The sequence below is a fragment of the Podarcis gaigeae genome (assembly GCF_964106915.1).
Source record: "Podarcis gaigeae genome assembly, contig: HAP1_SCAFFOLD_134, whole genome shotgun sequence".
NCBI lineage: Eukaryota > Metazoa > Chordata > Lepidosauria > Squamata > Lacertidae > Podarcis > Podarcis gaigeae.
In genome coordinates, this window is record NW_028153439.1 from 8128 (window position 1) to 30159 (window position 22032).

General features: G+C 47.8%; 1 protein-coding gene across 1 annotated transcript; it reads left to right on the top strand.

Annotated features, from left to right (window-relative positions):
- Positions 1-390: 390 nt before the first annotated feature.
- LOC310837143 (vomeronasal type-2 receptor 26-like) lies at positions 391-18858 on the top strand. The gene is made up of 6 exons (XM_083757290.1): positions 391-581; positions 11926-12217; positions 13872-14696; positions 15321-15548; positions 16432-16558; positions 16720-18858. The coding sequence occupies exons 1-6, from the start codon at positions 535-537 to the stop codon at positions 17616-17618; spliced, it is 2418 nt and encodes an 805-aa protein (XP_083613416.1). The 5' UTR covers positions 391-534; the 3' UTR covers positions 17619-18858.
- Positions 18859-22032: the final 3174 nt, after the last annotated feature.

Genomic DNA, 22032 nt, shown 5'->3' on the forward strand with positions numbered 1-22032 from the left:
TTCTTGGCTGCCTTTGTGGGAGGGATCGGATTCCCTGCACCCTGACACCACTTGTCCCTCTTTCCAGGATGACAAGGAACCATTAATGAGCAGTGGACAAGGAGAGGCCAACTGCAGAAGTTTATGTGGCAGCCCAAGGAAACACACTGGAAGGCAGATGTCAGGGGCTGGACTGAGGAGGACTGGGGGGAGCCCCCACTTTTCCTGAACCTTCTCAAGGGCAGGAGGACAGTACTGAATTAGAAGAGTGGTTTGCAGAGGGGCATAGTCCAGAGGGGAAAGGCTGGGAGAAGCTGGGTGAGGAACAGCTAGAAGAGGAAACACCAGGAGAGATAGAGCTGGCAGATTCAGTGCCCTTGGACAGCATGCTTGACACACACACCCCCCCCCCCCGCCTAAGACTAGAAGGGTTTGAGAGTGATAGAACAGAGAGCTCAGAGGCAGCAAGCTCAGATTACGGGACGGAGGAGTGACGTATATCAATGGGGACGGAGGGGGTGAGCCTGGACTGGGGGCAGCACCATTTCCAGAGAGATGGGCATTCCTTTATCTCTGGCTGTGATTATTAAAGGAACCAACTGGTAAGAACGCTGCTTTCATTTGATCTGACGATTTACTGCCACTGGAGGAGGGATACGATTCCCCAAATCCTGATAGCAGATAAGCTCTAACCACCTAAACGTACACTTCCTGTGGTGAAAATAACCAGATATCATTTTGAATTATTTTAAAATTTATACACCATTGAATGACAAAATGAGAGGTTCCAAGAGGTTCACTAAGTATAAACACCCAGTTACACATCATTTAAAAATACAACGCTAAAGGTCTTCACTGTCATCAACCTGCAGCAAGATCTTCTTCTCCCCCCCCCTCCCCTCTCCATCCCTGCTTCCCAGAGCCCCTCCCAGGCTGGCTGCTCACAGGCTTGTTGTTCCTGGCAAGAGGAGCATGTTGGCTGCATGTGCAACAGAGACTCACCTTCCCCAAAACACGTTGACAGGGAAGGGAGTTATTATACTGGACAAAGTAATGTCAACGGTGTACTTCCAGGTACTATCTCCGATCATCCTGTCCTCGCCACTGAATTTCCGGCACAGGTCCCCATTGGTAGGTCCAGTCAAGTAGATGTATTGATGGGTCAAGTTCACTGCAGTTAAATTCCAAAAATCCACGTTGGCGAAAAGGTGTTGTTGTAAAGTGAGGGGCACTCCAAGGAAGGGAATGCCACTTTGGACATGAGCTGTGGCATTTGCACAGATCCAGCAGTTGTCCAAGGTCACTTGCTTGGCAATTTTTGAGACGAGTTTTACGTAGGAATTGGAGTGCCAAGTGGAGAGGAGGTCTTCATTGGTAGGTATATTTGACACCAACAGTGCCCCCCTTTGTCGGGGTGCCGTGCCTACGGAATGCAAGGGGTCTTGGCGGTATAGATAGGTGAGGTTTGCAGCCAGTCCCCCACACCTTTGTGGGCCAGTAGTGTCCCACTCTGTGGGTGCGGGGCCAGTAGTGGAGTGGTACCAGCCTTCCAGGTAGGCCTTGCCCTCCCATGTAGAGGCCAGACCAATGTCCCATGCACAGCAGAATCTCTGTAGACAGACCCCTAGGTGGGTAGTGGGTCGGGGTGTGGAGTCGACACACTGGCAATAAAATCCATGGATCAGGCGGTCGGTTGGGTGATTCCGGTCTGTATAAACAGACTCTCCTCCCCCATTGTCCAGTAATGTCCAGTTAATTGGTTGGAAGACTTCACCGTCAGAAAAAAGTGTATAGGAGCCATTCAAGCATCGAGCTCAATTCCAAGCGTTATTGTGGGTTAGGATGAATTTCTCTAGGAGGGTATAAATTGGTGAGCAGATGAATAGTTCCCGGGTCTGGTGGGTTGTCAAGGTTGGTAAGACCAAGTAGCAGAGGAGAACATGGGTTTCTGGCGAGCAAGAGTCAAAGTCACCCAAGCGGTCTAATGACCCCTTCTTCACCATGTCCACAATTCCAAAATCCAGGTGTTGTTCCAGTTACAGATAGGTAGCCGTGTTGGTCTGCCATAGTCAAAACAAAATAAAAAAATTCCCTCCAGTAGCACCTTAAAGACCAACTAAGTTAGTTCTAGGTGTGAGCTTTCGTGTGCATGCACACTTCTTCAGATACTTCTTCTTCCAGGTGTTGTTGTTCAACTTGTAGTCCCGGACACCAGTGGTGTTGGGGGGTTTGTGGGTATGGCAGTCTTGGAGTAGGGAAGAAAGGTAGTGAAAATGCAGGGTGTGAGGAGAAAAGATAAGAGGAAAAGCGGACTGGTACTGATGGAAATCATGGGGGATAGTAGGGGCGGTAGGATGAGGCGGGAAATGTAAGCTGTCAAAAGTGGCAGGTTGTCAGAGCGGCGAGTCAAACACAAGCTGTCAAACAGGAGCTGTCAAAGCGGCGTTGTTTTTGCGTAGTAGGAGGCAAATTGGGGGTCTCCCTTGATCGTCTGCGATGGGAAGTATTTCGGATGTCCGGTGGGTCGTTGTTGTAGGTGGAGCTGGTCCGGTCTGCTGAACTGGTCCAGTCTGTTGGGCTCGATCTGTGCCCCAAACTGGTCCGGTCTGTGGGAGGTCGTCCCTGGGTTGGGGTGGGGTGGCGTAGATCGTAGGGATGTCGTCCTGGTCTGTGGCGTCAGTGGGTGGAAGGGCAGCTTTGCAGCGTGTGCGGTGAAACCAAGCCAACCTTTCCGCTACCTTAAGAGAAGTGGGGGTAGTCCGTAATACCTGATAGGGTCCCTCCCAGGTGGGTTCCAACGGCACCTTGTGGTAGGTCTTTGTCAATATCCAGTCGCCTCTCATCCAGGGGTATATTTTGACTCCCAGCTGCATACCTGTGGAGAGTAATCAATTGCTTCTGGAGCTGGATTACAAATTGAGTTAGTTCTGATTCTCCCACCTCTAGTTCAGAAGGGGGAAATTGGGTGTTGTACACAGGGGACGGTCTCCCAAAGAGTAGCTCATACGGAGAAAGGTTCAGGTTTCCCCTGGGGCATCCTCTTAGTACCAAGGGGAGAGCATTGACGCACTTCAATCCGACGGTTTTACAAAGTTCCCCTAATTGTGACTTGAGCTGCTGGTTCATTCTTTCAACCTGGCTGGAGGACGGTGGGTGGTACGGGGTATGCACTTCCATTAAATTCCCAATGCTTTGGCTATTTGTTGGACCACATGCAATGTAAAATGGGATCCTCTGTCGCTGTCTATGTGCCTTGGGACCCCGAAAGGTGGTATGATTTCATGTAACAAGGCTTTTGCCACAACCTGAAGTCCACTTGCAGACTTTCAAATGGAACAAAAGCCCATGGTCTAGCTCCTGGTGGGGTTCTGGCAGTGTGCTTTGGGTTGAAGGCATGACAGGTATGGCAATCTTAAACTTTGCAGCAAGGGCTATTCCTGGCGCATACCAGCAGCGTTTCATACTATCCACAAGCTTGTCCCTTCCCCAACGAGTACATTGGTGTAATATTCTTAGATGCTTTGGCACACAGAGTCTCGGCATCAAGAGTCTTTTGTCGGGGAGGTACCAAATGCCGCCTTTTAAAACAGCCCCCTGTTCCCTCCATCCCTCTAGTTCTTCTGGAGTCGCTGTTTTATACATTAGTTCGAAATCAACATCAGAAGGTAATTGTGCTCCCTGGAATCCATTGTCCGGTGGTAGGGGCCATAAAGCCGCTTCCTGTGCTGCCTGATCAGCGCATCGGTTTCTGACTGGGATCAGATCCTTTCCCTTTGTGTGTGCTTTACAGTTCACGAGCACCTTGGCATTGGGAAGGTGTGTGGAGTTCACCAGGCGCTTGACTAAAGTTGCATGGACAATGTTTGTGCCTGCAGCTGTTAAGAAACCCTTCCGGAGTCAAATTTGACCTGTGGCATGCACCTGTCCGAAACAATATCTCGAGTCCATGTAGATCATAATTCTTTGTCCCGCCCCCATTTCCCAGGCTCTGATAAGGGCAATTAGTTCTGCTGCCTGTGCACTATATCTGGCATGGATGGGGTGTGCTTCAAGAATGTCAGTATCAGTTACTACTGCATAACCACTTTTGCGCTCCTCTCCCACTACCTTGGAGCTCCCATCTGTATCTATGATGAGGTCCGGATCTTCCAAGGGAAGGTAGTCCAGATCCTCTCGTGGTTTTTCAGCATGGTGAACTACTTGGGAGCAATTGTGGTGTGGCGGCCCATCGGCAGGCAGAGGGGGGAGAGTCGCTGGGTAAAGGGAATTTACCCTTTTGATCATTACGTCTGAGGGGCTCAGGAGGATGGCTTCATACCTATTTAGTCTCTGTATGGTGAAACATTGGCACCCCATAGGTTAAGGAGGGTGGCCACAGCATGGGGAACGTTTATGGTCAGGTCGTGTCCTAATACAGTTTCTTGTGCCTTCTCTAAAAGTAGTGCAGCTGCTGCTGCCGCTCTGAGGCACATTCCCACATTCCCCATTGCAGTGGTATCTAACTGGAGGCTGTAATAGGCAACTGGTCTGTTCCTTCCTTGGAATGGCTGTGTGAGGACACCTGAGGCCACTCCTTTATTTTCATGTATGAACAAGGAGAAGGGCAACCGATAATCAGGGAGCCCGAGGGCAGGGGAGGACCTTAACTCCTGTTTGATGGATTCAAAGGATTCAAGTGCCTCTGCAGACCTCTCAAGTTGTTCTGGGGCATCGTCATGAGTCATGGCAGTGAGGGGATGGGTGAATTCTCCATATCGGGGGGTCCAGGCGCGGCAGAAGCCACTCATTCCAATGAAGCCTCTAAGTTGCCTTTTTGTCTTGGGAGGGGTAGTTTTGTTATGGACTCTATCCTGTCTGTTGTTAAGGCACGGGTTTCTTTTCCTAGGATGTGACCAAGGTATTTTAGTTCCCTTTTCTTTGGGGATACCGTGTGTCCTTTATGTGCTCATGCCGTGAGAAGAGCTATGGTGTCCAGTTTACAAGATTCTAAGTCCCGCCCACATTGTAAGATGTCATCAACGTACAAAAGGAGGGCGGACCCTTTTGGGAGGGTGACGTCTAGCAGATCCTGATATAGTATAGTGGAGAAGATTGCTGGAGATTCCTGCCCTGGGGCAGCCACATCCATGTTAATTGTCCAGCTTGCCAGATGAAGGCAAAGAGGAATTGGCTTTCTACATCCACTGGGATGTTGAAGAAAGTGGAACACAAGTCAATAACGGAGTAAACTACAGTTCCCTCTGGAATTGAGCTCAGGAGGTGATGAGGATATGCCACCACAGCGTGGCAGGGAATGACAAAGGAGTTCACAAGTCTCAAGTCCTGAACCAAGCGCCATTTTACAGGGTTCGTGTGGGGTTTGTGGACGGGGAGCAAGGGGGTGTTACAAGGGGAAGCGCAGGGAACTAGAACTCCCATTTTTAAGAATTCCTCTATCATCGGAGTATGTCCTTCTATTGCCTCCTTTAGTAATGGGTATTGTTTGGTACAGGGAAAAGGCAGGTCTTTCCTGTAGTTCACCTTTACTGGGGTGGCGGACTTCAGGAGTCCAACCAATGTGGATTCAGTTCCCCATAGCCGAGGGGAACACCCCATTTAAGAGCTCAGGGGGAAGATCCAGATCTTTATTATTCGTCTCTTGTAAGATTCCCTGGAAGTTGAAGATAGATTCATTGGGCATATACAGGTAAATCCCCTCCTCCACATTGGATGGTGGCATTTAGTTTGGCGGGGCTAGAAGTTAATAAAAAAAAGTGTGCTTAATGGACAAAGGTCCAACTGACACTTTGGCAGCCTTAGAAAGGGGGCAAACTCTAGGAATCCCGTCCAGTTCCATCACAGTCCTGGTTTCTTCTCCTGGGGTCAAGTGACTATTTGTGAGAGTAGAACAGGTGGCCCCCGTGTCTAGCAGACAGTCGTAAGATTGTAGGATCTGAGGGTGATAGTTGTAGAATAGGACAAAGGAAAGGAAAAGAGGCGGGATCTGCTTCTGCTTGTCAATAGTCATTGTATTCCTCCATTACCATTTCGTGGAAGGGTTGGCAGGGCAGTTTGGATGGTTGAAAGGATTGGTGTTATTGGGGAGATTCTTAGGTTGCGGTAAAGGAGGAGGAAGCACCCTTTGGGAGGACCCATAATCAGGGGGAGTTCCCTGAGCCTGGGGTTAGCCGGTTCCCTGTATTCCGGCCTCGGTGTCCTTGCCTCTCTTATAGTCTGATCTCCTGGGCCTGGATTCTTGGTGTCCGGTTAATAATGGGCCGTTCCTTCTGATGTGTCCTTCCTCATTGCAATGGAAACAGATACGTCTGGCTGGCTGTTCATGTCCTCTTCCCTTCTGCCTTTCCCTAGGAGGGGGAACCCCTGTTGCGTAGGCTAGTACTTGTGGGGATTCTCCCCTCTGGTCCTTCCTTTTTTGTTCATCTCTTGAATTAAAAACTGACTTGGCAATAGTGAGGATCTCATTTATTGTTTTCCCGTTGTAGCTGAGGTGTGTGTTTAATGCCTTCCGTATGTCGGCTGTGGCTTGGTCTTTAAAGAATCCCTTAACAATAACCTCATGTTGTGGACTTTCAGGGTCGATCCCACCCCAGGTTCTGATTGCGGACACCAATCAGGTATAATAATCGGAAGGGTGCTCATCGGGTCCTTGTAGGATGGCTTGGACTTTAGTCCAGTTCACTGTTCACTGTCCTGCAGCTTGCAAGCCATCCAGGATAGCTTTCTTAAATATCTTCAAACCCCATATACCCCCAGTTGTGTTATAATCCCAGGCAGGGTTGTTCAGGAGGTTTTGGGCTGTCAAAGTGGGCATATCAGTGGGTCTGTCTGCTTGATAGTCAGGTCTGCTCAAAGCTTCCCCTGCCTTTACCAGTATCTCCCTCTTCTCAGCTTCATTAAAAAGGGCTCCTAATAACATGTGCATGTCAGCCCACATCGGATTATGAGTGGAAAAGATAGTGGCTCCTTGTCAGTGGCATTTATCGGGGTCATCTCAAAGGGAGGGCATTTTATCCGACCAGTTCATTAAATCGGAGGTGAGGAAAGGCTGGTGGGTGAAAACAATGTGAGGTGGGTCTCCTGCTCTTGCCGGGGGGATGGGTAGTGCTCTGAGGGGGAGCACGGCCTCTACTTCTCCATTGACTAAGTTATTTCTGTGGCAAGTTCTCCTAGAGAGTGGTTCTTCACCTTCCTCATCTGAAGAAGTCCCCACAGGCAGAGCATTCGTGTCAGGATTAGCTTGCCCGCCCCCCTCCTGGCGCATTCTGGAGAAGGTTGTTTGAGCTGGGATTTGTAGGTTTTGGAAGAGCTCGGGGGCAGGATTCCCCGGACTTTCTATGGCTCCTGCCCCGGCTCTGGCTCCTGGTCCAGATGGCAGGGGTCCCATTGGTTCAGGGTAGTAAAAGGGGATGAGGGACCTATCTAACTGTTCCTCTTGCATCCTGATTTCATCATAAGGAGGGGGTCTGGCGGTCCCCAGTACAGCCATCTGTAAAGCGATCTGTGCTTGCTTACATTTAAAGAGTTCGTGGGCTTCCACGAAGGCATTTAGGTAGTAAAGCTGTCGGGGTTTTTCGTCAGCTAAGTAGGATCTAAGTGCTTGCATCTTTGTAACGTTAAAAGAGCCTTGAGGTGGCCATTGAGACCCTGCCTCTAGGTGATGGATAAAAGCCACCCATGAAAAGATCACAAAGGTCTCTCAATTTGGACTTGGAAAGACCCTTTCACCCCTATAAACTTTTCCAGTTGGAGATAACAAACTGGAGAGCCGTATCAGAATCCTCTCTGGGGCAAAAAGGCTTCATGGAAGCCTTGTTGCCAGGAGGAGTCCAGCTATGGTGCTTGGAAGGTTGAGCTCCAATTTTCCTTTTATACCGAGGTGGGGTTGCTCAATAACAAACTATACAAGGAGATAGACAAACAAATACAAGTGAGGGCCAAAGAGGGGGGGGAGAGAAAAGAATGTCCTATCAGTATTCAATCTAACACTCAGGTGCCCCTCGTGGCCCTTTCTGGGCAAACTCCGATGGATTGAACCAGAGAAGGCTAGCAGAAATCTAAAACCAGGCAATCCCTGCCTACAATTAAAACCACAGGCAACTGGCCTGCAAACCACAGGTCTCTTAACCTGGAAAAACCACAGATCCAGAATTCACTCAGAGCTGCTCATAAAACTAATCCTAGTGCGGGGCCCAGTCTTCTTCCTTGAACCTCCTGCTCTACCGTCCACAACAACCTCCTTCCTGAACTCAAATGCTAGGTTCGGGATTCCCGACTGGACACTTGCACATCACAGTGCCAGATTGGGACCAGAGAAAAAAAGTTTGGAAAGGAACAAACAACCTTGCGTTCTTACGTACACGAGTCATCCCAACAAGGGTCGGCGTGGCAGAGGTGCGGCTTAATTTGATTTAAGGAGAAAAGAAGAGTATAGGCATAGGTAAAGTCCCTTTGACCTTCTCTGGCCGTACTCCGAAGGATCGGGTTGAAGGGTATCATTAAGGAAAGTGGTGAGTTTTCTGCGACCCTTTCTGGGCAAACTCTGATGGATCGGGTCAAGGAGACAGAGAAAAAGGTTTCCCATGACCTTCTCTGGCCGTACTCCAAGGGATCAGGTTGGGGAGTGGGGGGAAAAGGAAAGCTTTGGTTGTCGTGGAGATGTTATCCTTCCACCCCCCTCCCAGTGCACTAATTTCAAACCATACTCACGTCCTAGGAACACCCCTCGTGGATCCCGGGATCCTTAGTTGGCCGGCTTGACCTTGCCTTTGCTCCTCCTGGCTGAGCCTTTGGTGACAGTTGATTACCTCCCACAAAAGGAAGGCAGGGAGAGAAAAAGGATCTCTGGGCTAAGGTTGCCCAGTGGCGCCCGATCCCCTCTATCTCCCCCCTCGTCTTCATAGGAGAACCAAGAGTCCCTGAGCACAGTCACCAAACTGTTAAGGGAGGAATCCAAGGGCTCCCTTGGACAAAAAGCAAGGACACCAACCAGGAAAATTGGAGCAAAACAGCAGCCAATAGGCTTCGTCTTTATTAAGACTGTCGTGACAGGACTCCAACTCACTGCAAGACAAAGCAAGATGGAAGCGCCAAACAAAAGAAGACCCCAACTTTTATTAGTTACTAATCCTCCATGCTACACCCCTAACACTACATCATAACTACATCATGACTACATCATTGATACATCACAAAGAGGAGGGGTTGATGTGGTAACCTGAGTGTCCTGTCACCTGTCCGGTTCCTTCTTTCCCCGTCCCCATGAGCACATTCCAGAGGACAAAGAGGAGTTCACAGTTTCCTGCTCCCAGAGGGAAGGGTTGGTCACTGTCCTTTGTTTTGGTCCGTACTGAACCCACTTCCAATGCAAGTTCTTTGTAATTGAAATGGTCCACTTTCTGGCACCATCAGTGTGGGCACGCCCGCTGGGGTGGGCTCGCTGCGGACGCGTTGGTACGCTTGGGGGCTTATGGCTGCCCTATGTCAAGCCTCCCCCTTTGATAGTCCTTCTTCCAAGGTGCAGAACAAAAGTGGAACGGTGCAGATCCGATGTACAGCTGAATTTCTTTGAATTTATAACAGAAACACTACAGAGGTAAAAACACTTTCACTCCAAGAGGAAACACTTGGATACATTCGGATAGGACAAGTCATGATCAGTTAAACCCAGATACATTGTATTGGCAGCTGTCAATAGTTACTGAGAGGTAGATGTCGGCCCTGCAGTACCTGCTTGGTCGCCAGAAGGGGCGCTATTCAGTTACATTCATTGGCTGGAGCGCAGCAGTTTATTTGCATAGGGAACTGGTCTACCTGTATTGAAAATAGCAAACGGGCTTCCGTGGGGATAGACTTACGATTCAAGTGCTTCCTTATTTATGGAAGGCTTTCCAAATAAAGTTTATTAAAGGAAGTGGTGTGCGTGTGTGGTGTGTGTGTGTGTGTGTGTGTGTGTGTGTGTGTGTGTGTGTCGTGCTTGTGCAACTGAATGGTTGGGGGGGTTCCTGCAACAGGCCAAACTCTGCCCCCCCATTGATTAGTGCCAAATGTTAGAGCAGAATTGCAAACATGTTTTCCTCCAACTCTGCAGCTGCTGCTTGAGGCATTCAAGATGCCAGAAAGTTATCTAGGTGAGATTTCTTCCACTTATAATTATCAAAATCATAGTGATTTCTTCTCCTCAAAGCTCAAGAGATATTTCCAGAGATTGCATCTGAAGCACCAACAGCATGACATTATTAATTGTACCTGGACTGGAAAAGAAAAAGTGTTGGAGACAGAGTGAGTCAAGTTTTGGAGCAGGTGAAGGGCTGGGTGGGAGAGGGAAGCCAGAGCTGAGCCCCCACCCCAGGAAAGTCACTGCAGCTTTGGTCTTGCAAGAGTCTTGTGATTCTCCTGCTTGGCTGGGTCAGGAAGGAAGAGGAGCCACACGTAGCAGACCTGAAGGAGGCAGAGCCAGGATGAGATCCCTGCTGCTCCTGCTGCTAATTTGCTCCCAAGGAGTTTGTGTGAAGCAGAAGGCAAAATGCCCCTTGAATCTGATCAGAGATCAAACTGATGCACGCAATTACTTCCGGCCTGGAGACTTTCTCATTGGTGGAATCGTATCTCCAAAAGATTTTTTAGAATATGATCCCTATGTCTTCTCCCAGACACCCTTCACCAACCATTTAATGTAAGTAATTCTTTACATAGGAATGTCAAAGTCTTTAACTGCCCCTGGTCCCTCTCTCTGAAGGAGAGAGCCCCTATCTCACGGCTGGGGAGTCTGGGGTCCTCCAGAGATCGCTGGATTACAACCCCCTCTTGCCTGACCGACCCTTGGCCTTGATAGTAGTTGTTGTTAGAATTTATAGATATCCCTATACCCGGGGGTCTCAGGGCAGTTCACAGAATAAAATCAAGATATAAAACCACAAAATACCTGAGAAAAATAAAAACAACAACCCAATTGCCGCCCCACTGGGGCTGATGGGAGATGGGGTCCAGTAAAAGATTCCCCCCAAAGCCTCTCCTATTGCCTTGCATCTTGCAGGTTGGTGACACAAGAATGCAAGAGAATCTGGTCAGGGATCAAAGGGATCCCCTGAATTTTCCCACCTGCAGGAAGGAGGTGAGGCTGGCATGAAACTCAGGCAGTTTCCAAGGTGCCAAGTTTTGATTAATCACTATTCTATTTGTACAATTTATAAACTGCCTAGTCAGAATTGCTTTTAAGGAATAGAGCAGTTTTGAGAATGAAATGTTAAGATCCTCTGGGTGACGTTTGTTGGCTGAAGAGAGGGAAAGATATGCTTTCTACAAAATGAAGAAATAAAACAATAAAAGCCAGGAGACTCCCATGCTATGGAGTCAGAGCTCTTAAACATGAGCAATTCTTCTTCTTCTTCTTCTTCTTCTTCTTCTTCTTCTTCTTCTTCTTCTCCTCCTCCTCCTCCTCCTCCTCCTCCTCCTTCTCCTCCTACTTCTCCTCCTACTTCTCCTTCTTCTTGTCTCTCATTCTCTCATCCTCATTTCTAAGTAAAGAAGTTTTGAGATCCTGGACTCATATTGTGCCTAAGTCACTGGTCACCCTGGACAAAACACCCCGCCTACTTGAACCCCATTTTTCCTTCTGAATAAGAGCTGGGGAAAGTGTACAGCCCCCCTTTGAAGGAGCCAAACCCCTGAGGCAAAAGCACAGGCAAAACATTTGCAGCAACTTCCCAGTATTTCAGAAATTTGGGGTGAGGGAGATTCATTTTCTTACTCTGTTTTATTCTCTGGAGTACCTCTACACTCCTGGATTGGGGAACAAATCTCCAAATCTTTATTGTATAATAGTCAGGAAAGGGTTGGATACAAATGCAATAAGATAATTTAATAGAGACTAATCTTTGTGGATAATATTTTGTTATCATTCACCTGTGAAGAGGGTTTGAGTCTTTTAAATTGGTCCATTCATTGCAGCGACACATTTGTGTTCTACTGGCACATCTTCTCCTTCCTGTTCACCATCCAGGAGATCAACCAGGATCTCAGGCTCTTACCCAACACCACCCTTGGCTACAACCTCTATGAGAACTATTTTGATGCCAGGATGACTTCAGATGCCATGCTAGAGCTGCTTGCAGGCAGCGGAAGAAACATTCCCAATTATCACTGCGGAGAAGAGAATCCCCTTCTGGCTGTTCTTGGAAGGAGTGATTCTGACATCTCAAAGGAGATTTCCACCATGTCAGGCATCTACAAAATCCCACATGTATGAATGGGACAGAGGGCATGGAGGGACACAGAAGGAAACTCTACTTTCTCCTGGGGGGAGTTAAGGGGGAAAACCCTGAGCTATGTGCTGGCCATCAGGCCAAGGCTTCTCCCACCTGCCTTGCCCCACCTTCCAGCCCTGAGCTGCTGCCATGGACATGATCTGCATGTGTCTTTTAGTAAACTGAATCGAGATAAAGATCATGAGTCATGCAGTGGGGAGACTGGGTGCATGAATTCAAGAGTGCTCAGTTCATTTCTGGTTGCTGGTTTGTTGAGGGTGTTAATATTGTTCCATAGATTATACATACTGTGGTATTTTGTTGATCTTATAATGTTACTGTTATGTACTGTGTCGAATAGGATCCAAACTGCAGCAGTCTGATTGGTCCTAGAACAATAGGATCCAAAAGGCAGCAGTCTGATTGGTCCTAGAACAATAGGATCAGAATGCAGCAGTCTGATTGGTCCTAGAACAATGCAGCAGTGTGATTGGTTGGCAGGAACCACCCAATCATGCTCCAGATTGAAGTGAATCCACAACCTGATTGGCTTACAGTAGAATTCCGGAATTAGCCAATCATGTGCAGCCCATTGTGTAAATAATGTATATAAAGCAGATACTTTGAGGGGACTTTCATTCATTCCTCCTCACCACTATGAGCTGAATAAAGAGAATGAAATCACTTTGTGACTGAAATCACTTAGTTCAGTTACTTTTGTTGAAATTGTACTGTTGTTTTGTTAAGAGTGTCTTATAAAAAGTAATTGTTTTACTGAGGATTTGTAAATTATTCTATATGAATTATGTTGCATTTGTGATGTTCTATTACGTTTTTGCTGTTCATGAGCCGCTTTGTGGTTTTTGTGAATGAAAAGCAGCACAGAAATGAAATAAATGGAATGGAATCCATACTCTTTTTTGAAGGTACTGAGCCTTTTCCTACTTGGCCTCCACCTGACAGGGAGGGAGCTGACAGGCAAAATACCGGCAAGGGGAACCAGGCAGGCAGGGAGTGTCTTTATCCCTTCATTTCTTAGTATCAAACGAAAGAGACAGAGAACCACAAAGTATGTTCCCTCCAGGCTGGAGCTGTTGCCCATTGTGCCCACTCCTCCTTGCCCCAGTTTGCTTTCTGCATATCAGACCCCTCCTGCTGCCTACGGTGGCGGCCAAGGGACCCCTTCTGCCTCTGGGTCGTTTTCTGCTCTGTGATGTGGGTGAAACGCCTGGTTTTAGAGGAAGGAGGAAGATCTAGCAGGCTCCCAAGGGACCTAGTCTCAACTGCCTCCGATCTTGTCTCCACTGCATCTGACTCCTGTCTCTCTTCAGGGCTGGTGGATCTGCTACCTTGCCCTTGTTCCTCACCTTCCAACATTCCCCAGCTCTTTTCTTCTTCTGGGCTGTGTCCTTTCCCCACCACCACAAACCTGGCTCCATGCTGTCTTCCTCTGCCCCCTCCCTGGAAGACTCTTGAGGGTCTCCACCTCTTCTTCTCATCTGAACAGTTCCTGACACCACCAGCTGTTTCGGAATAAAGCTCCCATTGGCCCCACCAGCACAACTGTGGTTAGATATCAATCATTTCAGATTACTAAATATCTACTCCCTTCCTGAAAGCAAAACAATTACTCTTTCCTTTCCTCACCAGCTCAGTTATGGCTTCACAGCCCAGGTTCTTGAAGAGAAAACACAGTTCCCTTTCGTCTACCAGATGCTCCCCAAAGAGGAAAGTCAGTACCAAGGGATCGTGGAGTTGCTCCTCCATTTCGGGTGGACGTGGGTTGGCCTCTTGGCTCCAGACAATGACAGTGGAGAAAGGTTTGTGAGCATTATGACACCTCTGATGATCAGAAGAGGGATCTGCGTTGCCTTGTCAAAAATATTGGCAGAAGAGGATTTATTTCAACTAATGGACCCAAGTGAAGCTGTTATCAACAGGAGACAAGTTGGGGTATTTGTTTGCTATGTAACTGATACAAAGGAAATTTTCTTAATAATGGAAATATGTATGAGTATTGAGGAATATTGGAAGAAGGAAATACCGGGAACAGTCTGGATCACAACTGCTTTCCAGGACATCAACATTAGCTTGACTTTATCTCCTAGGTACATCCAGTACATTCAAGGTTCTCTCTCTTTTGCAGTTAAGACCAGGATAAGGAGCACCAAACATGGTTATGATGAATCAGTGTTCCATAATTTTTTCCTTTTTTGGAGTGTAGCATTTCACTGTTCATATTCCAAGCATGTTTTATCCCCGAAAGGCCGGATAAGATGCAGAGATAAGGTGGAACGGTGGTCTTTGCCCCAAGAGGAGATTGAGAGCGCTCTGTCTGGAGACAGCTATGCCACTTACATCAATGTCCAAGCTGCAGCCCAGGCCTTGAATGCTGCGTTTTCATCTAGACCATGGCGGATGCTGATGGTGGGAGAAGGAGCCCAACGGGAACAGGGAAGGCTTGAGCCATGGCAGGTATTTCCTTCGGCATTTAGAATGGTTATGTAAATTATGTGAATATTTGGAACTGGCCAAATTGATGGATATAATAAGATTAAAGCCAATGAATCCAGAAAAGAAGGAATGGAAGTGCTTGAATGATTATTTAGAAAGACAAGGTTCTAACGTAAAAATTTGGCTGTGTCTAGAATGACCTCGTGAATGGAAAAGGGGAAACATATATATATGCATATCTATATATTAAGATGCAAATAATACTGAAATACAGATAAAACATGAAATAAAATATGAAATGTGAAAGGAAGTGTTGTAAGAGTGATGGAAGTCTATTACTATTATTATTTTGTAAAATAGTGTTTATTGTATTGAAATATACTTTTCTTTATTCTTTTACTGTCTACTTTTCTTTTTTCTTTTCTTTCTTTTTTCTTTTTTCCTTTTATTTATATTATTCTTTATGTATAGTTTGGTATTGATGTATTTACTTTGCAATAAAAATTCTAATAAAAAAATAGGGAAAAAATGATTTTATTGTGTTTCGTATTGATCTTATTTATTATTAGTATTAATCTTATTTTGGAGAGCCCCTTGCTCCAAGTGAGGAACAATGAAATGCTGCTGTTTTCCCTGTCATTCCAGCTCCACCCTTTCTTAAAAGGAATCCAGTGTTTGAATACTTCCAGGGGCACAATGTGTTTGGATGAGAATTGGGAGCTGCCTCCAGACTTTGATATCATGAATTGGGTGATGTTTCCCAATGAGTCTCGTGCTCTGGTGAGGATTGGCAGTACAAGGAGAGAGGCCTCTACTGGCATCAAGTTCACCATCAACCCAGAAGCCATTGAGTGGCCTGAGAAGTTCCACAAGGTAGGGGATGTTAGCGAGGAAGAAGGCTAGGAGATCCTGCTCATCCTCTTCCTGGAGCCTCTTTTGCCAAATGGCCTTAGAAGGTGGACCAGTGGTGTCCTTTCCACCCAGGCATCCTGAGAAAAGGCAGACTATGTTTCCCAGCCAGGTCCCTCTCAGTCCACCTGGGGAGGAAAGCCAGCAGCACCCAGCTCTCTTCTCTTCTCCCTTCCTCTCTCTCTCTCCTTCCCACACCTTCCACACACCCCAGCATCAAAGGAGGCTGGCTTTCTCTAACTCTTTCTCTAAGTCTTACACCCAGGCGTGTGCACCTTGTGGTTTGGTATGTGGGACATTATCCGAATCCTAAAGTTTGGCAAAACCACATTAAAGCCCTGAACAGCCAATTGGTACAATAACACCTCAAATATTTAATACTTCTCTGTATAGGACTGCCTTCTAAAAGTCAGCTAGTTACTTATTTCCTTGACATCCCATGGGAGGTTGTTCCACATGGAAGTCGCCACCACTGAGAAGGCCCTCTGCCTGGTTCCCTGTAACCTGACTTCTCACAGGGAGGGAACCACCAGAAGGCCCTTGGAGCTGGACCTCAGGGTCAGGGCTGGATAAAGGGGAAGGAGACACACCTTCAAGTGTCCGGGGCCAAGTTCATTTAGGGCTTTAAAGATCAGCACCAACATTTTGAATTGTATATAAACGTGTGATATAAAACTTGCATGAACAAGCAAACAAACGAACAAAGAGATGCTTCTATGCAAAAAGTGGACAGGCTCAGGGGACAAGAGATCCTATTAGGTAATTTCCAAAGTGTCAAAATTCACCTTCTCCCCCCGCCCTATCATGTTTATTGATTCTCCATGCACCTTCTTATCTTCATGGTTAGGCCGTGCCTCGTTCCAGGTGCAGCAAAATATGTCAACCTGGATTTGCAAAGGTGGTTCCAGAAGGAAAGCCTGTCTGCTGCTATGCTTGTGATCCATGTGCGGAAGGAACCATGTCCAACCAAGAGGGTGGGTGAGAAGGATTACAAGAGAGGAAGCATTCTTGCCCTTTGCAAAAAAGGAACAAAGAATTTCTTGCCACTCTTTACCTCTTTACACATTCTTATTTCCGGAGCACAGGTGGTGATGGATGTAAGGGATGCTGAAGCCACTCTTTTCCTCTTCCTCAGATGCAGAACGTTGCACCAAATGCCCAGAAGATCAGCATCCAAACAAGGACAGAGATCAATGTGTCCCCAAGATTATCACCTTCCTGGCTTATGAAGAACATCTGGGGATCACCTTAGCTTCCATTGTCCTCTTCTTATCTTCTACAGCAGGCATTGTGTTAGGAATCTTCATTAAATACAAAGAAACCCCAATAGTCAAAGCCAACAACCGGGACCTCTCCTACATCCTGCTCGCCTCCCTTCTGCTTTCCTCTTTGTCCTCCTTCCTCTTCATTGGGCAACCAAGAATAGCCACCTGCCTCCTCCGACAAACGGCCTTCAGCATCATCTTCTCCGTTGCTGTTTCTTCTCTCTTGGCCAAGACCATCACGGTGGTGCTGGCCTTCCTGGCCACAAGGCCAGGGAACAGGGTGAGGAGATGGCTAGGGAAGACTCTGGCCAACTCCATTGTCATCTCCTGTTCTGGGGGGCAAGTTCTCATCTGCACCATCTGGCTGGGCTCTTCTCCCCCATTCCCAGAGCCCGACATGCACTCCCAGGCGGAAGAGATCATCTTGCAATGCAACGAAGGCTCTGTGGCCATGTTTTATGTTGCCCTCGGCTACCTGGGCTTCCTGGCTGCCATCTGCTTCACGGTGGCTTTCCTAGCCAGGAAGCTGCCTGGCTCCTTCAACGAAGCCAAGCTGATCACCTTCAGCATGCTGGTCTTCTGCAGTGTTTGGGTGTCTTTTGTGCCCACCTACCTGAGCACCAAGGGCAAGTACATGGTGGCCGTGCAGATCTTCTCCATGTTGGCCTCCAGTGCTGGGCTCCTGGGCTGCCTCTTCCTCCCCAAGTGCTACATTATTCTGCTGAGGCCTGATCTGAATACAAAGGAGCACCTGGGAACAAGGACTTAAGATGGCATCGGATTTGTATAGTATTCCATGATGATTCTACCCAACACTGCAGAAAGGAAACACACATAGTTGTTTTTAGATTAATGCTCCATCAATAAAATCTCTCTTCATTTTGCATAAGTCATGAATGATGAAAATGAACCTATAATAACTGCCATGACTACAAGCTCTTGGACTGAAGATCTTTTTCACAGGCTGATTCCAACAAGATACCTTAAACGTCATGTTGTTGTTTCTGCTCCTGATCCTCATCTGGGTCATCCTGGCTGGTTCTGGAGGACAGTATGGATTTGGATCAGTTGTTTGCAGAAGGGCATAGTTCAGAGGCTGCGGAGGGAAAAGCTGGGGAAGATTGGAAGAGGAAGAAGAAGAAGCACCAGCGAGAGACAGCTGACAGACTCAGTGTCTTTGGAAAGCATTCCTGACACACACACCCTTCTCACAAGACAAGACAGGCATTGAGGATAGTAGAACAGAGAGCTCAGCTGCAGAAGGCTCAGATTGGCCAACACAGAATAGGGGAGGCAAAGTTGGGGGGACTTTACTTTGAGCAAGGCCATTTCTAGAGAGAGACCACATTCCTTTGTCTCTCGTTGTGATTATTGAATAAACTAATGGGTAAGAACTCTCCTTTTTTTAGCTGCTTCTTTGCTGCCAATGAATCTGATCCCCCAAAGCCTGACTCATTTTCATCTTCTGTCTGAAATGATGGGAGGAACCAGCTGGGGAACCATCATGGGCAGAAGGCTGAGAGCCTGGGGAGAGGCGGTGGGACAACGATGGGAGGTCAGAGCGAGAAGACTGAGGAAAAGAGGGGTGGGTCAGAAGCTGAGAAGGTAACAGGGCTTAGTGAGCGGGGAGAGTCTGTGGAGGGGGCAGTCCAGAATCAGAGGCCGAAGCTGAAGCAGGAGGGAGGGAAGGGGGAGGCCAAGAGGCAGAGGCGAATCAGGCTCCCCCTCCTGCAGCCACAAACTACCCTCCTTCCTGGTCTCTCAGAACCAGGAGAGGGAGGAAAAGGGTGGAGAAGAGAAGAACGTCACACAAGCGCAGTCTCTGCTTGCTTGGGAAAAACCCTGGAGAGGAACGGACTTATGCAACTCCAGGACATGAGCTGCCCTGACCCTTTGCCAAGTCTGTGAAGATCTCCATTGCCTCAAGGACTTCTTCCTGAGAGATGGATTGGTTTAGGTACTGCCTGTGCTCATCTGGCACTGGCTGAAAACCTACCTCTGAAAAATAATTGTGTATTAATTTTTGAGGCAGGTTGTCAGATGAGTGCATCTATCCTCTGAATCCCTTGCTGAGTCATTCTATACTGTCCCTTCAGGTTGCAAACCTCAGTAATTTGAGTTCTGTTTCTCGGTTTGTTGACGCTAGGGTGACACACCTCCCCCCAAAACCCCCAAGAAGAGCACTGGGGTGTCTTGGGGTCCTGCAGCTCACAAACGGAGCTAAAATCAAGAGGAGGACTAGAAGATTTATTATTAATATTGAGCTATCAAAATTTAATAGTACAGACTTATTATATTGAATATAAAAATGATTTGGATGTGAATGGATGTAAAGATCTGAATATATAATTGCTACAAATTATATTCGTGAATAAGGTGGGGGAGGGGAGGGGTAAAATTGAAAGTACTGATTTTCCTCTACTGAACCTGGAGGAAAGTCTCTGACAAAGTACTGATAAAGCTGAAAATAACACTATTAGTGGTGGGAAAAGGCTTCCTGTTCTGAAAGCAAACCCTAGAGGAAGCTGGGAAATGGGAAGAGTCCCCCCCCCCCCCGCTCTAAACTAGAAATGGCAGAGGAAAAAATCCATATGTTAAAAGGAACCAGCCAGGCTGTAATAATAATAATAATAATAATAATAATAATAATAATAATAATAATAATTTATTTTCCCCAGCCACTCTGGGCGGCTTCCACAGAGACCAAAAATACACTAAAATGTCACACATTAAAAACTTCCCTGAACAGGGCTACCTTAAGATGTCTTCTGAGTGTCAGGTAGTTGTTTATCGCTTTGACATCGGATGAGAGGGTGTTCCACAGGGCAGGTGCCACCACTGAGAAGGCCCTCTGCCTGGTTCCCTGTAGCTTTGCTTCTTACAGTGAGGGAACTGCCAGAAGGCCCTCGGAGCTGGACCTCAGTGTCCGGGAGAACAATGGGGGTGGAGATGCTCCTTCAGGTCTACTGGGCTGAGGCCATTTAGGGCTTTCAAGGTCAGCCCCAACACTTTGACTTGTGCTCAGAAATGTACTGGGAGCCAATGTAGGTCTTTCAAGACCAGTGTTATGTGGTCTCGGTGGCCACCCTCAGTCACCAGTCTAGTTGCCGCATTCTGGATTAATTGCAGTTTCCGAGTCACCTTCAAAAGTAGCCCCACGTAGAGAGCATTGCAGTAGTCCAAGCCGGAGATAACTAGAGCATGCACCACTCTGGCAAGGCAGTCCGCGGGCAGGTAGGGTCTCAGCCTGTGTACCAGATGGAGCCAGCAGACAGCTGCCCTGGACACAGAACTGACCTCCGCCTCCATGGACAGCTGTGAGTCCAAAATATTAAAAACACAATAAAACATCAAATAGTAAAAGCTTCCCTAAACAGGGCTGCCTTCAGATGACTTCTAAAAGTCAGAGAGTTGTTTATTTCCTTGACATCTGACGGGAGGGCGTTCCACAGGGAAGGCGCCACCACCGAGAAGGCCCTCTACATGCATTCAATGGGTTTTATTAGGGGGTGCAATTATATTCATCCATAACAGTTGTATATCGGATCTTCACCGGACCACTTTTATTTTGCTTCGTATTACAAGGACTATCAAAGGGGAGTGGCCTGATACCAGTCAGCCATAATCCCTTGACCGAGCAGTCACGTACTCTGCGGCCCTTCCCAGTTGACGTGGCAACCTTGATAGTCATCTTGAAGGGCTCAGACAGAAGGCTATCAAGGACACAACGAACTGCATACATTAGTGTATTCAACACAGACTCTAACAAAGGGACCCTGACCGGATTCCCCTCAGGGGGCAGGAAACTGCACCTTTCGCTTTGTTTCCTGAAAATGACTCATGTGGAGGAAGAGAAGGGGCTCCGGCCAGGTGTCAGGATACTCAGATTACCTGTGCAGCCCCTCCTCGACTCCTCCTATTTGTAATATAGTCATGATGTAAATATGATGTATTTCTAGGGGTGTAACTTAGGAGATTAGGAGCTAATAAAAGTTGGGGTCTTCTTTTGTTCGGGGCTTCCATCTTGCTTCACCTTGTGGGCGGTGGGAGTCCTGTTGCGACAGTCTTTCTTCAATAAAGACCAAGCCTACAGGCTGCTGATTTGCTTCAAATTGCTCTGGTTGGTGTCTTGATTTTGCCCAAGGGAGCCCTCGGATTTTCCGGTAACAGTTTTGGCGACCGTGCTCAGGGACACTTGGTTCTCCTGTAAAGGTGAGAGGGGAGATAGAGGGGATTGGGCGCCACTGGGCAACCTCAGCCCGGGGATCCCTTTTTCCTGTCCCTGCCTCCTCTTTGCGGGCAGTAATCAATAGTCACCAAAAGCCCAACCAGGGGAAGCAAAGGCGAGGTCAAGCCGGCTAAAGAGAAAGGATCCCGGGATCCACGAGGGACATCTACGAACGTGAGTATGGTTTAAAAAATTAAATACATTGGGAGGGGGGTGGAAAGCAACGTTCCCACGACAGCTGGACTTTTCTTCCTTCTATCTCTGACGTTGCCCCTCGGAGTCGACCAGGAACATCCTAAACTTTCTCTTTCTCTCCCCCGATTTCCCTCTCGGAGTTTGGCCGGGGAAAGCGCGGAACTTTTGTTGTTTTCTGATGTTGCCCCTAGGAGTCGACCAGGAACGTCCTAAACTTTCTCTTTCTCTCCCCCGATTTCCCTCTCGGAGTTTGGCCGGGGAAAGCGCGGAACTTTGTTATTTCTCTGACGTCTTCCCTCGGAGGCGTCCGGAGGCGTCCTTACAACTCTCTCTCTCTCTCTCTCTCTCTCTCTCTCTCTCTCTCTCTCCCTCCCTCCCTCCCTCCCTCCCTCCCCTGTCTATGCAAATGAAGCTGCCCCTCCTGCTCGGCGACCTTTGTTGGGGATGACCAGTGTACGTGAGAACGCAAGGTCATTTGCTCCCTTTCAAAACTTTGTTTTCTCGGACCCGATCTGGCACTGCACTGCGCAGGCGTTCAGTAGGGAGCCCGAAATTAGTCTCAAAGGCTAGGCAGGAGGCTGTCATGGATGGTAGAGAGGGAGGTTCACAAATTGGGGCCCCACACTAGGGTTAGTCTTGTAAACAGCGCTGAGGTAGAATTTCGGATCCGTGGTTATTGTCCGGGTGGAGAGACCCGTGGTTTTCCAGGCTTGCGCCTGTGGTTTTCCGGGTGGAGAGACCTGTGGTTTTCCAGGCTTGT

Bases quoted from the DNA above. Each gene is read 5' to 3' on its own strand.
- LOC310837143 (XM_083757290.1), top strand. From the start codon at position 535: ATGGGCATTCCTTTATCTCTGGCTGTGATTATTAAAGGAACCAACTG. The intron at 14,697-15,320 runs GTATTTCCTTCG...CTGTCATTCCAG, and splicing joins GAAGGCTTGAGCCATGGCAG to CTCCACCCTTTCTTAAAAGG. The intron at 15,549-16,431 runs GTAGGGGATGTT...CTTCATGGTTAG, and splicing joins GGCCTGAGAAGTTCCACAAG to GCCGTGCCTCGTTCCAGGTG.